This window comes from Physeter macrocephalus, unplaced genomic scaffold (genome assembly GCF_002837175.3).
Source record: "Physeter macrocephalus isolate SW-GA unplaced genomic scaffold, ASM283717v5 random_409, whole genome shotgun sequence".
NCBI lineage: Eukaryota > Metazoa > Chordata > Mammalia > Artiodactyla > Physeteridae > Physeter > Physeter macrocephalus.
Window position 1 is genome coordinate 49,972 of NW_021145693.1, and position 14,097 is coordinate 64,068.

Here is a 14,097-nt window from a genome sequence, read left to right on the forward strand (position 1 = left end):
CCGCGTGGGGGGGGGGGGGGGGGGGGGGGGGGGGGGGTGGGGTGGGGGTGTGTGTGTGTCGTGTGTGTGTGTGTGTGTGTGTGTGTGTGTGTGTGTGTCTGCGTCTGCCTGTCTCTGGCCTCTTCCCTCCTTTGGCCGCTCTTTCAGGCTCATCTCTCCTCCTGGCTCAGCCCCCAGCCCCTCTTATCTGGTGAATCTGATTAGGTCAACCGAAGGCATCAAGCCCTGGGGCCCAGGAGAATTAAAAATATTCTCAAAATGGTCATCTGCACAGTAGGTTTTTCACGGTAGCTTGGAGAATGATCTAGATGTGTGTGTGGTAACCACCCCCACCCCACCCCACCCTGCACTCACCAGGGCTTGCTGGGCTGCGTTTGGCATGTGTGTGGGTGGGCACCGAGAGGAGGGAGGTACAGGGCACCCGTGAGGCCACAGGTGACCAGGTCTCCTTTGCAGCGGTCCCTACGTGAGAGCGAGCAGGCGAGAGTCCGGGCTGCACAGAAGCATGGCCTGGTGTGGGCCCCCAGGCAGAGCCCCCCTGCAGACTGGCACCTCCCTCTGCCCCAGGACAACAACCGGTGACAGGCCCAAATAGTCCAGAAGGTCCCTGGGAGCTTCCGCCTGGTGTGGGACACAGAGTCCCCGTCTCCAGCCTCGCCTGCCCCGCCACACTCAGAGCCAGTTCACCCAGCGTGCAGCTCCAGGAAGCCAGGCACCCCCGCGTGTCCCTGTGGGCGGCCAACGGGCAGGCCTGGGGACAGCAGCAAGGAGAGGCCATCCCAAGGGCTGGGCTCCTCAGTTGAACACTTGAGGGGCAGCCCGGATCCGTGTGGATGCGTAGGTGGCCCCGTCTGGCCCTGGTCTGGTGACGGCCACGCAGTGCTGGCCACAGGTGTCCTCCCACCACGGCCACTCCCTCTGCTCTGTAGGCGCGGGCGGCGTCACCTCCTCGGCCCACAGCTCCAGGACACACAACCTTGTGTAAAGAGGGTTCCTATACTCTTGGCTGAAGACACCCAAGCCCAAGACACATGGAATTTTGGTCTCCTTCCCTCAGAATTTCCATTGGTCGTTTTTTGAAAATGTGGAGTATATCAAAAGACATTTCACAGGTTTGATTCCAAACAGAAGCTGAAAATTAAATCCAGTTTAATTTTGAAAGGGTTAGATTTATAACCTGACATTGTTGTCCTGGCCAGTATTAGAATTTTGTATGTTTACACTCTTGTGGATGTTTTTAAAATATATGTATTTGTACCAACGAGAACACTAGTTCTTTAGAGGTCTCTTTATTACGGGTGAAACGATTTAGCATCTGTGCCGCGTAATAGGCCCCACCATGTGGTGCTGAGGGTCAGGCCTGCGGCATCTCAGTGCCTCCCTCACGACCTGGCCAGAGGTGGTGGTTCAACATCATTTAACTCATTCTTGGGGGCAAAATAATCCATCACTTCAGAAGGGCATACATTAAGAGTAAAATCTCCCATCATGTGTGTTTGCTGTTGTACGCCCCAAGAGTCCTTTGTGACTGTGTACCTTCGAGTGGTGGGGTGTGCACAAAGGACTCCCGCAGCAGAGGTGAGTATAAAGAAGACCCAGGGTCCCCCCATTGCAGTGGGGAGCCCTGGTGTGTCTGAGGCAACCAGGGTCCGTCCACCGTGGCTGCGTTCACGGGCATTTCTGGCCGAGGAGGGAGAGGGAGGCTGCTACAGCTCCACCTGTGTCCTCCTTGCTCGGAAACCTAGGCAGGGAGGCCTTCTGTCTGGAATGGCAGCCGCTCCTGGTGGAGCCGCCCTCCTGCTGCTGCTGGGTTAGGGCCGTGGGCGCCTGTGGCCAGGTTCTGGCTCCATCAGGAGTCCCACAACTTCTTAGATGCTAAGCGAGCTCCACCGCAGATGATCGTCACCCTGGAAAATGTTCCTCTGTCCACCCATGTCCACCCCTCATGTCTGCACACCCTGGGACCACAGGCTTGAAAGGGACAAGTGGCCTCAGAGTCCCGTTAAGTTCAGGAGACAGACATGAACGTTCAAACATCAGCTGTGAAGAAAATGGACAGTGACAAGGAAGAGCACCATCTTTCAGACTTTGGGGACAGAGCCCACGATGATAAGCAGTTTGCGTTGTGACCTGGTACATCCTGTTACATGGCGCACTGTCACTGAGCTGGGCTTCGCGGAGCAGCACCTGCCCCCACCCTATGAGACACTGCTGCTGGGCCTGGCTCCATTACATGACGCCGTGAAAGGACGTAATTACAGGGATGCGGACGATTATGGGGCCGGGGGTCAGGGACATGGGGCAGCATCCTGTAGTGCAGGACCGCAGGGGTGGCTGTGCTGTGACACATGGACACACAGATGAGCACAGCCACATCTGGGAGCCTGGACCTATTCTGGCTGCACAGCCTATCTCTGGGTGCTGGCATGACTGGCCCTGTAAGATGTGACACTGGGGGGAGCCGGAGGAACCACACACAGCACCTCCCTGTTGATTTCCAACCTCTTGTCAATCTATGATTACTTCTAAATAAAAGGTTAAAACAAAACAGCTGGCCATGACCCACTGACTTGATCATACATAACAACCTCGTGGATGAAATCTATAAGTTGGGAGGTGGGGGAGGCTCAGGGTCCGAGCCTAGACCTGGAGGAGAAGGTTGGAGGCTTTAGGCAGAGAAAGGGCCACATGCTGATGAGGTGGGGGCGGGGTGTGATTTTCCGGGGTTGGGTAGCCAGGGCCCTCTAGGAAAATGGATAATCTGAATTCTTACTCAGGTGGAGCGTTCCGCTGGTTTGTTTGCACTAAGGTGGTGAAGAACCAAAGCCTTTCTAAGGTGGTGATGCAAGGGGTACAAGTGGACCTCTGCATACACTACACCCTCACTGTTAGACTGCATTATGTAACCCCAGTTCCTCCAGGGAAGGTCTAACCCCCTGCCACTCTGAGTGAGAGTATTTGAAGATGGATCTTTTAAAGAGGTGCTTAATGTGAAATGGGGTCGCGTGGCTGGGCCCTAATCCAATGACTGGTGTCCTTATAAGAAATCAGGACACGGACACACAGAGGGATGATCACGTGGGTACACGAGAAGATGGCCGCCTACACGCCAAGGAGAGAGGCCTTGGGAGAAACCAGCCCAGCCGACACCTGGATCTTGGACATCCAGCCTCCAGAACTGAGAGAAATAAATGTGAGCTGTTTCAGCCCCTTGGTCTGTGGTGTTTTGTTCTGGCGCCAGAGCTCACTCATATACTCCCTGCTCCAGACTAACAGCGGCCTCTGCCCGGCCAGGCATCATGCCCTCCCGAAGGACACATGGCCTCACGCAGTGGGATCCCTGCCGCTCAACACTCTCCTCAGCCTCCCCCATACCCCCCAGCTTGAAACCCAAAGCCAGCCCTGCCTCTCCTCCGGGTGCAGGCAACACACAGCACAGCTGCAGGTCCTTCACCTCCGTTCCTGGGGTCACTTTGTGCCTCTTGCTGGTGGCATCTGCCCCACACAGTTGGAATCCTCCTTTTCACTGGAGGGCAGTGGTCAATGTTTTGGCCTTCCTCTCCCCAGTACCAGGCAAAGAAGGGCAGCCTCCCCAACCCCCGTGCATGCTCAGGTGAATTAACTGTGACTCTGACCTAAGACAGACACTTGGTTAAATGCATTTATTCACAGCAGGCCTGAGCCTGGGGGTGCAGGCTCCCGAGGGCAGCGTCCTGAGGGCAGCTGCCTGCAGCTCTATCTCTTGAACTCCACCTGTGTGTACACCTTGGTGATGTCGTGGTACCTGCCTTCCGGGGGTTGGTAGCTGGCGATCGGCGGCGTGTAGTCTGGCCCTTGTCTCTCAAAGGGAAACAGACTGGGGTCCCGCTTGGTGGCCTCGGCATGGAGTTCTGGGGACGTGAGCTTCAGCTCCTGCAGAGCTTCCCGCTGGGCCTCGAGCAGGGATGCAATGGTGCCCCTCTCCATCTCATGCTCACACTGCTTGTACAGTGACCATTTCTTCAGAAGCAGGGCTCTCCGCTCGTTCTCTTCAAAGGAGAGTTCCACTGGCGGCCGCTGCCTGGGAACACAGAGCCAAGGGCATGAACCAGGGGGCGCGGACCGACTGCACAGGACCCAAGTGTCCCCACTGCCAGACGCAGATGGAACTTAGGGACAAATTAAGGGACAGAATGTTGGATGTGGCAGCAGCAGCAACTGACACCTGGAACCACTGCCATTTTCTTTACGTGAAGAAAAGAAACAACAGTGCTCTCAGCAGATTGTGGCAGCACGTCCTCTGTGCCAAGCAGAGCCTGCTGGTGGGGAAACGTGGCTTTGGAGAAAAGTCAAATGGTGTTATGAAAACGGACACCAATATCCCAGGGAGTCAAGAGCCTGTATCAGCCCTGGAGACCCAAAAAAGTACCTGCCTTGTCCCACTTACATGGCGAGGTACTACTTTATAAATGGTACGCACTTCTGACAAGAAGGCAGCAATCCCACCAACCCCACACACAACACATCCCAGCTATGAGCATTTGCATCCTAGAGCAGGAGGCTAAGGGTTTCCTACCAGCAGGAAGGGGTAAGAGCTGCAGGCCCCAGTCGTCAGTCACAGCTAAACTCCTCTGCAAGAGCAACACTCCAAACTCGCTCCAGCATCTGCCCTGAGCTTCCTTCCCACAATCAGCCATTCAGGAGCAGCGCCCAGGAAGGCTTTCTCCACCTCCCATGAGACAATCCAGGAGAAGAGGACTCAGAACAGGGCCAAGCCAGCCCAAGCCTATGACCCCTTCTCATTACAGGTGTGAAGTGCAGACAGAACTTCCTGAAGGTCACAGAACTCCTTTGCTCTGAAGACCTCAACCCTAGAGGGCCCGTACCTCGCTTCATTCAAGAACTTGACGGGCGTGATAAAATCCTCAATGGGAATGAGCTCCTGGCTCGCCTTTTCCAGTCGTCGGATCCTCTTTTTCAAGCGCTCCTTTGCTGCTTGGTCTTTTTTAGGGTCTACCTTCTTCTTCTTTTGCAGAGGTTCTGCTCTAAAGGATAAAGGAAACACTAAACATTTTCCTCTTTGGCCTCGTGAACGTGCAGAGACATGGCACCAGGGAAAGTGCCTGCAAACTTGTACTGAGCTCTCCCGCAGGAAAGGACCGTGTGGGCCTGGCCTCCCATGCTGAGTGTGGCAGGGAGGCGGCCTCCACGGGGGGTCATTATGAGAACTGTGTGGGCGCAGTCAACCCAGGAAGGCGTGGAAAAACTCCATGGGGTGTCAGGGTATAAATTAAAGGGAAGTGCTCATCTTTAGTGAGGGGTTTCAGGTGGGCCTTGGGATAGCACTGAAAAGTGAAAATACTAAACTGATGAATTAGAAGCTCGTTACTCACATTATTTACTTATTAATTGAAGTATAGTTGATTTACAATGTTAATTTCTGCTGTACAGCATAGTGACTCATTTATACATATACACATTTTTAATATTCTTTTCCATTATGCTTTATTTCAGGATATAGAATATAGTTCCCTGTGCTACACTATAGAACCTTGTTGTTTATCTATTAGAAGCTCGTTACTCACATTTTAAATGGATTTGTGATTTATAAAAATGATTTGACTGAGAGACAGTATAATAAAAATAACTGGCAAATTCCTGTTTATACTTTTTGAGATTTCTTAACAAATTTCCCTATCCTCGAGCACGGACAAAAGTCTGATTTACCCTCAGGAACACATCTCCTATGCTGATAAGTTACTATTCAGAACAACCGAATCTCTAGCATCAAGACTGAGTTTTATGAATGAAGTCCCTAGAAAGTATTCAGGGTCCCAGGTGGAAAAAAGAATCCTCTCACCTCCCCCCACCTCTCCGGAGAGTAAGAAACGGAAGTGCTGTTTGTGTTCTTTAAAATTTTACACAAGAATCCCTTGAGAGCTAATTAACTTTTCTTTAAAGCACTTTTGAATTTAATTTTTGACCTCTGATTACAGACATAACAGTATTTCATATGAAAAGACATAATAAGGGCATCCATCTAAATTTAACTGAGAAACTTCGCAGACTGAACATCGAGCATCCTTGCTCGTTGGGTTCCCGTGCGCGACCCCCCAGGCCGGGCCCGCGGGCGGGTTACCTCATGGGCACGAGTCCCCAGAAGGACAGCAACGAGGCCCGCTGGTGCGCGTCCCTCGTCTGTATCGGCCGCGCTCCCAGGAGCCTGGAAGAGACCGAGTGTGTATCAACGCCCGCTTCCCTGTTAAGGTCACGAGCCCCGTTACTGCGGGGTGAGACCGCCAAGGCCAGCAGGGAAGCTCTCAATCCGCGTCCCCGCGCGCCCCGGGCATCCGCGCCCCGGCCCCTCCGCGCTCACCGGCTTGGCGGGCGCAGAGCGTGCGAGGCCGCCCCCAGCGCCGCGACCGCCATGCCTCCCGGTCGCCGACGGCCGCTTCCGGGCGCGCGCCCCTAGGCGGTCCGGCCCGCGGTGCGCCGCTCTCGGGTCCGACAGCCGCGCAGCCCCGCGATTCCGCGTTCCGGCCGTCGCGTCTAGCTCTGCCTCCGACGTGGCCCCGCCCCGCGCCCGGCGCCTCGCACCTCGCGCCGATCGGGGGCCTCCTTCCCGCGGGCGCCGCTCCCTTGCCGCTCTCAAGACGCTCGGCCTGCGCCCCGCGAGGGCCGAGACCCGCAGTGAGGCCGGCGGGGCCGAGGCGGCTAAGAGTCCGCGCACGTGAGGCGGCCTGGGCGTCCAGTAAACGCTCCGGCTCGTTCGCCGATGTCGGAGCCGGGCCGCGGTGGCTGCACCGGCACGGCACGTGGCCTGCGCTCGCGGGCGACAAATGAACACGCGCTGGGGGCGGTGGAAGCCTGTTAATTAGTCGGCTCCGCACCGGCGGGCGGAGCAGCCAGGCCGTCTGCGCCGCCCGGCCCTGCCCGGCCGGGGCACACCCCAGGTCCCGCTCGCCCGTCCGCGCGCTCCCTGCCGGCCGGCCCCTCGCTCGCGGCCGTGCGGGGCGGACCCGAAGAGGAGCCGCCTTCCCGGCCGGCCGAGGAGCCGGGCGGCCCGTGCGCGCGGGGAGCGGTTTCCCGCCGGGGCTGTTTGGCAGGTGCGCGCCGTGACTTCCGGCGTTGCCCGGGAGCCGCTGGAGGAGGAGCGGCGCGGGGGATGCGGCTGTGGCGGCGGCGGCGGCGGCCGAGCGCGGGGGTCGGCGGCGGCGGCGGCGGCGGGGGACGCGGGCCGACGATGGCGCGGCGGCGCTGAGGGCGGGGGGCGGGCGGCGGCTGGAGGGCGGGCGGCGCGGGCGGCGGCGGCTCCATGGCCCGGGCGCGCTGAGGGACGCGGCTCTCGCCTCAGCCCGGCGGCGGCGGCGGCCGAACAATGAAGCTCCTGAAGCCGACCTGGGTCAACCACAATGGTGAGTGCGCGCGGGGGTTGCGGAGGGGCGAGCCTGGAGACGGGCCGTGGTCTGAAGCCAGGTGGGAGCCGCGCGCAGGCCTGCCCGCCTCGCTCCGACGCCGAGTGCCCGGTGCCCGCGCCGCGGGGCCGGCGGTCGCGGACTTTGTCCTCGCGCGAGGAGATCGGGAACCGGGCACGTGCTCGGCCACGTCCGCCCTCGCCCCGGCCCTTGCTCCGAGCCCTCGGCCGCCCGCCCGTGGTCCGGGCAGGGTTAGCGACCCGGCCCCGGGAGCGGCCCTGGGCGCCGGCCGGGATGTGCCAGGACGGTCCAGTGTGTGAAACTGGAGCGGAGTGGCCTTTCAGTGGCGGGGTGTAGACCTGGAATGGGCACGTCCTGCCATGCCAGAGGGGCTGGATCTGGTGACAGTGCTTTAGGTGGGGAACCGTGATTCTGGGCTGAGGTCCCCCAGCCCGGGGAATTACGTTCACACTGAGCTGGAGCATGAGGGCGACTCGGATGGGGCCCACGGGGCACAGGTGTGTGCTCGGAGAGGGCCTGCCTTAGCTCTGGGGCAGCGGCCCTAAAGCACACCCAGGGAGCGGACTCATGCAGTCCTCTGGTTGAGAAGAGACTCTGGTACAGAGAAGCGCGGTAACCAGCAGTTTTGCTGTAGTTCTACCTGGCCCGCACACTTGCTGCAGGAGTTGGCCTTCGCTCCCTAGGAAGGTGAGGGGAGCGAGCCCCCATCCCCTGCCGGTAGCAGTGAGCCCAGGGAGCAATACTCCAGCTGAGGGCCCGCAGCCTGGATGGCCCGACTGCTGGTAGGCAAAAGAGTCACCCTGACTTTGTCTTGTTCCTCATTTCTACTTTGCTGTGCGACTAGAGGGAGCTAGTTTTCTTTTAGAACAAGTTGGGTAGATGCTTTTGCCTTTCTTAAGTGTGTTGCTTTTTGGTTTTGAATTTGATCTCAGCATGCCTGCTTTCTATTGCTGCAGCCTTTCCATCTTCTAGCAGGACATCCTTCTCGTTTTTCAGGGCCCGGGTGAGGTCCCCTTTTCCTTTTGCTACCATTCCTCTTGAGTTACTCCACTATATGCGCTCTGTCCCTGTGGGTGTACATTCCTTGTACCCCTAGGGCGCAGACTGCCTCGCTCCCCTCTGCATTCCCTGCCACACTCAGCAATGCCTTTCACGTAGAGGGTCTGTGATAAACGTTGCCTGATGCAGGTAAGAGAGCTGAGGTTGCCATAACTTACTAAGACAGCTAGGTTGACAGTATGTGAAAGCAAAAGCAGTGAACTCTGGTTTCATTTCTCCTGTGTTGGTCCCCAAGCGCATTTCCTGACGTGTAGTGTGAGATCTTTCCCTGGAGAACTGGATAAATGTTCAGTAATTATAAATTGTGGTGCTTGTGAATCAGGAAGGGAAAAGTTTTTACGATGAGCTAGTTTGCTGTGCAAGTGAAGTCTGAAGGAATTTTCATTTTGACACTGCCTAGATAAGGTTGTGTGTGTTGTGCACCCTCCTCCAGCCTCCCTTCTGCTATGTAATTTATAACTTCGTGATAATCTCCTTTGTAGGACACAAGTTTTATGCTGTGTAGCCACAAGTAAGTCAGGATGCTTAAGCTATTGTTTAGGCACAAACGAGAGAGAGTCTGCAGCCAGGCCGCAGCCAGTAGTCCCCGCCTGGCAGGGTGGGCTGAGCTGTGGGCCCAGGGCCTCTTGTTGCTGCAGCCTCTCCACTGCCCTTGAGTAGAACCTGATGGTATTTGCCCTGCCTTCTTCGTAGTGTGATTGTGGTGTTCGCTTGGGAAGGAAGACGAAGTGCTCACCGAGATAACAGAAGAAATTGAGACTCTTTTAAACCTGTTCTTTGTCAAGTTTCCTTTCTTTTAAAATCTCCTGGAATCGTCCGTCTCATTGAGTGTTCAGGACTGTCGGGTAAATTACTGCTCTCCTGAAGGACATACTGTTGGTCTGGATCAGTACTGAGCTGTCCTTTAAAGACTGGTGAATAGGGGGAGCTGCTGGGGGTGAGCGCCGCTTAGCCAGGAGCCCAAGTGGTGGGTGGTGGCCAGTAAAGTCGAACGTGCTTTGGATTAAGGAACCCAAAAGACCATGGTGGTTTGGAGAGAGCATCACTGCACTTTCTGGCTTCCTGACTCTGCATTCAGTCTCCTGACTGATTATGCAGCTTGAACATACTTTTTCTGGGGTCTAAGAGCCTGAAGAGGGAGGGAGCAGAGAGCCCTGCGTTTTCCCTGAGGTGGCGGGACTCATCAAATAGTGTAAGCGGGCAAGTTGAAAGCAGAGAGAAGTGTCTGTTGGGTGCAGGTGTGCTCTCAGTCTTCGTTTTCCTGGTTGATGATAGTAGTGAGATCTTTCCTCTAAGGGAGGGTTTCTCAGTCTCAGCAGTGTTGACATTTTGGGCCACATAACTGTTGTGGAGACCAATCTGTGTTGTAGGATGTTAGCAGCATCCCTGGCCTCTGCCCTCCAGATGCCAGTAGCATCTTCACTCACACATACACACACACACACAGTTGTGACAACAGAAACTGTCTCTGGACATTGCTAGTGTCCTCTGTTGGCCAGGTCACCCCCAGTTGAGAATCACTGTTCTAAGGTGATCGGTTAAATCTTGAAGTCATGTCACAGTACTGAGCTTTGAGCGTGGAATCAGACTGGATTCAGGATGTCATCATTTATTAGCTGTAGGTTCTTGGGTTTGTGACTCCACTTTCTGGGCCTTGGTAAAGTTGAAGTTATATGCCAGGCACTGTTCACACACACACACACACACACAACACACACACACACGTGTTTTACTCTGTGTTCTTGGATATGGTATTCCTTACGTATTTTATTTTAGGCTTGGCCAAAATAAGGTTTATTTCTAAGTTAGGTTATGACCATATATTTGTTAGAAACTGAAAGCAGTTGGGTTTTTGGTTGTAGGAAAATGTAGTTTGTATGTTGAGAATCATTGAGATTCATGGTTCTTCCCATCGCTGGGCCTTTGTCCCTGAGAGTTTTTCTGGAATTCTTGCCGTGTTCATGCACAGCTCTTCAGTGAAGCCCATTCTAACCAGAAGGGCCAGGACTGAAAGGACACTCATTCTCCTTTGGTTTCTGGCAGTGTTGTAAAAAGGTGTTTGACAAATTTTCAATAATGGGATAATTTGTCAGTTAACTGCATTGCTTTATGGTATGTGTTTTTCTCCTGTCCTATGATTGGATTCTTTTCCCTACCTCTTCTCATTCCACAAAGGATTTAAGACATTCTACTGAGGCATGTCCTGCACCTGAGTGAAAATGAATGTCAGTTTGAAGGGGAAACTCAAGGAAGGATGACCCAGTAATGAAGCTGGCCTGGGTGTGGAAAGGCTCTGCACAGCTGCTCTGAGAACAGGCCAGGAGGGATCCCGGCAGTGATGTTTTGTGACTGCCCTGGTCCTTCAGGTAACCTGTGCAGTTGGCCCAGATCAGGGCTTCTCAAACAGGCCAGAGTCTGGAGACATTTTTGGTTTTCGCAGCTGGAGGGGGTGGACTGTGGGTGGAGAACAGGATACCACTGAACTAGAATGCTCTGCGGCCTCTTGGACACTCCTCTGCAACAGTCACCTGGCCCAACCGTCCATAGTGCCGAGGCTGGGAAACTGCTCTAGGGGAGAGTACCTTTATATTGTTATTTGGCCTTTTCATCCATCCAACTAGATTGTAAGCTTCTTGAGGACGAGGAATTTGCCTGTTATTTTGGAGTCATAGTCCTGTTCTTGAGTTTCTGTGCTCTGCTGCTCACCAAAGTGTGTTACAGAAGGTTCTTTACGTCTCTTATCCTGGTCTGTTAAGTGAAGCGGGTAACGGCTGCCTTGGCTGCTGCCTGCTCACCTGCGAAGGCTCAGGAAATGCACGCTCTCTTCACAGTGTCACACTGACTTAACACCTGAAGACAGTAGGGTGATTTTTTAAAATAACCAGAATACATCTGAAGAGGATTTGGAAGAAAACTGGGTGGGATCTTGCCTTAGATAATACACTTGTGGGATTTACACTGATTTATGCACTGAACGTTGAACCCTTCTGGAGAGAAGTTCTGTGGGGATCAGAGGTAAAAAGACTCTCCCTGTGCACGAAAACTGTGCCAGGTGGGAGAGGGGAACAGACCACATTCTAGAATGCAGGGCAGACGGTAGCCTGGGGAGGAGGGCATGGTCTGTGGGTGCGCCGTGCCCTTGGGCTGAGTCTGGACCACAGAAGGACTGTGAGGCAGAGGAGGCACCGCTGCTGTGGGAGCATCAGGAGTGGAGGCCCAGGGAGGGCTGGCATGTGGAGCATGTTAGCACAGAGATTGTGCGGGTGATGGCAGGTGGGGCTGCAGGGCAGAGCCGTGAGCACCTGCCTAGAAGCTTGGACTCCTTCTGGGGGTTGCGAGAGGGGAGCATGGGGCGTTTCTGAGGAGGCTGGATGTGGTTGGAAGGCCCCAGAGGAGCTGGTAGGTGAGAGGCCCTGACGGAGGCAGGGAGGTCAGTGGTAGAGGTGCACACGGGGTAGAGGCAGGTAGCTGTGTGGATTGGAGACGCTCAGAGTTGATTTCTTTAGTACGCTGAGAACAGAGTAGAGATGAGGGCTAGGAAATGAGGTTTTCTTAAATATTTCTTTTAATTTAAGGAGTGGTTAAAAAGATGTTTTCACCTTATGAGTCGAATTGTAGTTACACAGCTGGGGACCTCTGGACAGTGCCTGGCCTTGGCCATGGAGGGGACCTGCTGCCTGCCTTGACCCCTCCTTTTCCCCAGAGGTACGAGGCTACCCTGTTCATCCAGGGTGTTTGCCTTTGGACTGCAGAGGTGTCTGGCTCATGAAACATGGGTCTGGAATGAGCCCTGGGGACCATACATTGATGCAAGCTCATTTTATCCTGCCGAGACGAGCAGCAACACCTGGAGGCAGGAGCGGGCCATCGGTTCATCCACATCATTAAAGAGCAGGGAGGGCATGTCGTGGACACTGGACGCCCACCCACTTCTTCTTTTCCATCATAACCCCAGGGTTTTCCTCTTGTCTGCCCTCTTCTTCAGGGTCTTGATAGCCCTGAGCTGGAATGTGGGTGAGTGCCCAGGCCTCGTTGGGGAACAGCCATGTGATGCCATTCTAGCCAGTAGGACTGGGAGGGGATGTCTGCTCGGGGTTTCTGGGGAATAATCAGGTAAGAAGAGATGCTCGAGAGGCCCATCTCTCTTCTCCTGGACTTCACTGCGTCTGTATGTGGCAGCCCGTCTGTGACCCTCAGGACAGGGCTCACACCGAGGATGACAGGAGGGGAAGGTGGAAGGAGTGGCTGCTTACGCTGCTATGAATGAAACTTGAAGCCAACCCTTCTCAGGACTTGTCACGTGACTTAGTAGGTTACCCTTGAAATTCTCTATGACTTGCTGCAGAAAGGAAGCATCCCTGACAGTACAGTTGGCAGATGGGAACTGAGACAGTAAGTTTCTGTAAGGAGAAACGGAGATGCAGGAGGGGAGCTTACTGAGGTGACAGAGGGCAGGCCTCATAAACGAGAGTGGTAGGTGGGTGAGTGCGGGAGAAAGCCCTGGGGTAGGAGTAGGGTGGGAGGAGTATTAAATAAGGTTCTTTGAGGAAGCCTGAGTGAGAAGGTAACATGTGAGCAGACCTTGTTGCAGGAAGCAAGCGGTGAGCTGGATGTGTGTGTGCCCAAGACATACCTGGGGTGCTCTTGGACTCCCCGCCTGCGGGGTGTGAGGGAAGCAGGGCTGGACAGGTAGGAGCTGGTCGGTAATGCACGTACCACAGAAGCTGCAACTGGCCCTTCTGGGGGGCTGGGTGAGCCCTTCAGAGTTGTCCCGAATTGGGATGAGGGGCTCAGGCCTTTATACTCCCACGTCCACAGTCATCGGGAGCAGGCTGTCCCCACCAGGAGGCCTGATCTTGGTCGAAGCAGTTCTTCCGCTGAGGAGCTGTCACAGGCTGTAAACACTCCCACAGCTGGGGGCGGTGGGGGGGGCGTGTTTCATTCCTGGAGGGAGGGCACCTGGACAGGGCATCATGGCAACCTCCTAGGCCTGATGGAGGTGAGGAAAGCGGCCCTCTATGGGAGGAGCATTTCAGGCAGCGAGAATGGCCAGAGCAAGCTTGCCTGGTGGGTCTGAGGAAGAGCAAGGATGTGGGAGCAACACCGGGAGGCATAAGCAGCAGGAGGTGAGGCCAAGTGAGCAGTGGACTGGCTGGAGGACCCGCACGCACGGGCCCTCCATGTGGCTCGAGTAGAGGAGTCCCACGCCTGGCGTGCTCTCAGAGATCTTGCTGGCCACTGCACTGGGACTCGGCTGGGCAGCGGGCATGGGGGCAAGGGCGGGAGCTGGGGGACCTGGGAAGAGGATGTGGTAGTGATCCAGAGGTGGCCAGGGCAGTGGTGGTGCAGTGAGTGTGTGTGTGGCAGGGGGGTATACGTATGTAAACACATACACACATGTTGGTGTTGAAGTGTAATTTACATAGTGAAATGCACAGACATGGTGAGTTTTGACAGACAGGTACACTCTGTAACCCGTTCCCCACGCAGGATACAGAATGTTTGCACCTTCCCAGGAAATTAGAGTTACAGTAGTGAATGTAGTCACCAGGTCGAATGTGGGGTGTGGGATGGGGGGGAAGGGGAGCCCGTGGGATCAGTAAGACTGTGAAGGAGCAGATGG

The 14,097-nt window shown here is 55.3% G+C and overlaps 2 protein-coding genes across 5 annotated transcripts in view; one reads left to right on the forward strand and one right to left on the reverse strand.

Annotated features, from left to right (window-relative positions):
* CUNH22orf39 (chromosome unknown C22orf39 homolog) overlaps nt 1-2,494 on the forward strand; it is a 4,823-nt gene extending 2,329 nt beyond the window's left edge. Inside the window, exons 3-4 of one of the 4 annotated variants that reach the window (XR_003678501.2) lie at nt 205-273; nt 457-544. Coding sequence is in view for 1 of the 4 variants with exons in the window: in XM_007119073.4 (XP_007119135.1) it covers nt 457-582 (126 nt within the window). In the remaining 3 variants the exon portion in view is untranslated. Of the gene's footprint in view, nt 1-170; nt 274-456 lie in introns of all 4 variants that reach the window. The other 3 variants (XR_003678502.2, XM_007119073.4, XM_007119072.4) reach the window with 3 other exon arrangements.
* Nucleotides 2,495-3,647: 1,153 nt separating this feature from the next.
* On the reverse strand, nt 3,648-6,507 carry MRPL40 (mitochondrial ribosomal protein L40). The gene is made up of 4 exons (XM_024120904.3): nt 6,356-6,507; nt 6,119-6,202; nt 4,866-5,024; nt 3,648-4,060 (listed from the first exon to the last, which is right to left on the reverse strand). The coding sequence occupies exons 1-4, from the start codon at nt 6,406-6,408 to the stop codon at nt 3,736-3,738; spliced, it is 621 nt and encodes a 206-aa protein (XP_023976672.1). The 5' UTR covers nt 6,409-6,507; the 3' UTR covers nt 3,648-3,735.
* Nucleotides 6,508-14,097: the final 7,590 nt, after the last annotated feature.

Bases quoted from the DNA above. Each gene is read 5' to 3' on its own strand.
- MRPL40 (XM_024120904.3), bottom strand. From the start codon at position 6,408: ATGGCGGTCGCGGCGCTGGGGGCGGCCTCGCACGCTCTGCGCCCGCCA. The intron at 6,203-6,355 runs GTGAGCGCGGAG...GGTCTCTTCCAG, and splicing joins GCTCTGCGCCCGCCAAGCCG to GCTCCTGGGAGCGCGGCCGA. The intron at 4,061-4,865 runs GTACGGGCCCTC...CTGTGTTCCCAG, and splicing joins AAGTTCTTGAATGAAGCGAG to GCAGCGGCCGCCAGTGGAAC.